The sequence below is a fragment of the Phaethon lepturus genome, unplaced genomic scaffold, assembly GCF_000687285.1.
Source record: "Phaethon lepturus isolate BGI_N335 unplaced genomic scaffold, ASM68728v1 scaffold51924, whole genome shotgun sequence".
NCBI classification, from domain to species: Eukaryota; Metazoa; Chordata; class Aves; order Phaethontiformes; family Phaethontidae; genus Phaethon; species Phaethon lepturus.
The window spans coordinates 1-1504 of record NW_010536552.1 but is presented as its reverse complement, the minus strand read 5'-3'; the positions used below and the strand labels follow the sequence as shown (position 1 = coordinate 1504).

General features: G+C 44.3%; 1 protein-coding gene across 1 annotated transcript; it reads right to left on the bottom strand.

Moving 5' to 3' along the window:
- Window positions 1-348: 348 nt before the first annotated feature.
- Window positions 349-1314, bottom strand: C1GALT1C1 (C1GALT1-specific chaperone 1). Its single transcript, XM_010286186.1, has one exon. It carries the CDS (start codon window positions 1312-1314, stop codon window positions 358-360), a length of 957 nt encoding a protein of 318 aa, XP_010284488.1. The 3' UTR covers window positions 349-357.
- Window positions 1315-1504: the final 190 nt, after the last annotated feature.

Here is a 1504-nt window from a genome sequence, read left to right as displayed (position 1 = left end):
GAAAGAATCAAAGTCTTGCAAAAATATATTTGTAACAGTAGACTAAGGTTCACTTGAGTTTTCATTAATAAATATTTACATATAAAACCCCCCCATATAAACTTAATTTCCTTTTATCATAAACATTAACAACTTCATCATTTCATTCCAGCACTGTCAAAAGCCAGAAGCATTTCTGTATAAAAGATTTAGAAAAAAAGTTCTCCTTCCACTTTTAAAATTAAGAGTTTTACCAAACCTTGATGTGCAAAAAAAATTGTACACTAGTACCACCAGATACAAAAGTCACATCTGTCAGTACAAACGTGTGTCATGAAGAGCTGCCTCCATGGTTCCAGGTTTTTCTCTGAAGGGACATCAGTCATTGTCCGAGCCTGCAGGTGGAAGGAAGACAAGCGCATCATTGTATGTGTGGCCATAGGGCCTCAGCCTGTAAACACCGTACATCATCACGTGCATGTGGTTCGGGGCCAGTCCGCTGAACGTGATGGCTGTGTCGGAGCAGCAGCCATCCACCACCTGCTGAGGGTGAGTGGACATTGCTTCCTTAATCAGAGCACCGACTGATTTAGTGTTAAAGACATCTTTTCCTTCTGAATCTTCTGCGTTTTCGGCAAACACTCCAGTATACTTCAGGCAGATGGCTAGTTGTTTATCCTCAGCAAGTTTCCAAATCATACCTCCCTGCTCTGGACACTTGTCAGCGTCTTCAAGAACATGGGAGAGTCGTCTTAGTGATTCAATGCTTAAGACTATTCCTCCCTCACCATCTACATACTCAAGGTCACCGGATTTCACAGTATGGCCTATATAAAAAGGCTGAGAGGGGTCTTTTTTCAGTAAGAAATACTTGAGATTTTCAATAATAGCAAACGTTGTTGGATATGCCAGGAAGAACCAGCTGAATTCATCCTTGTAGCGTTCGTATGTTATCTTGTAAGCTTTTCTCATCATCACCCACATATCATTTGTGTTGAGAGCTACAGAATCAAACACTTTGACGTTTTCAGAGCTGTAGAATTCCACCCTGTCACAGTGCTTGCTCCACGTTTCTTTTACTGCAGCCCAGTGCCCCAGATCTTTCGGTTTCACAAGGATGATACAGTAAACATGGATACTTTTACTAAGCTCCATGCGTTCACCCTCCGAAAGGTTTAAGACATCTTCTTTGTTGGGAGCCTGGATGTGATGATGCTCGTGGTGGTGTGCTTTAGTCCCGTGGCCCACCTTGATGTGGCCGAGGAGGGTAACCAGCATGCAGAAGGCTCCTCCTAGCACCACGCCCTTCACAAAGGAGCTGCCTTCAGAAATCATTTTTCCTAGAAAGGAGACATAGTGTAAGAACTTATAGGACTCGGTTTACAGCTGCCGGTTCTGTGCTGTTTTAATACGTTCTTCAATTCCTGGCTCCAGCTGCACTTGCCTTAACTGACGTACCAGGGCAGGAGGCAGTTCCCAGTCCCGGCTCTCGTTACCGCTAACGGGACGACAGATCCCCGCGGGC

Coding starts and splice junctions, on each gene's coding strand:
- C1GALT1C1 (XM_010286186.1), bottom strand. CDS start 1,314: ATGATTTCTGAAGGCAGCTCCTTTGTGAAGGGCGTGGTGCTAGGAGGA.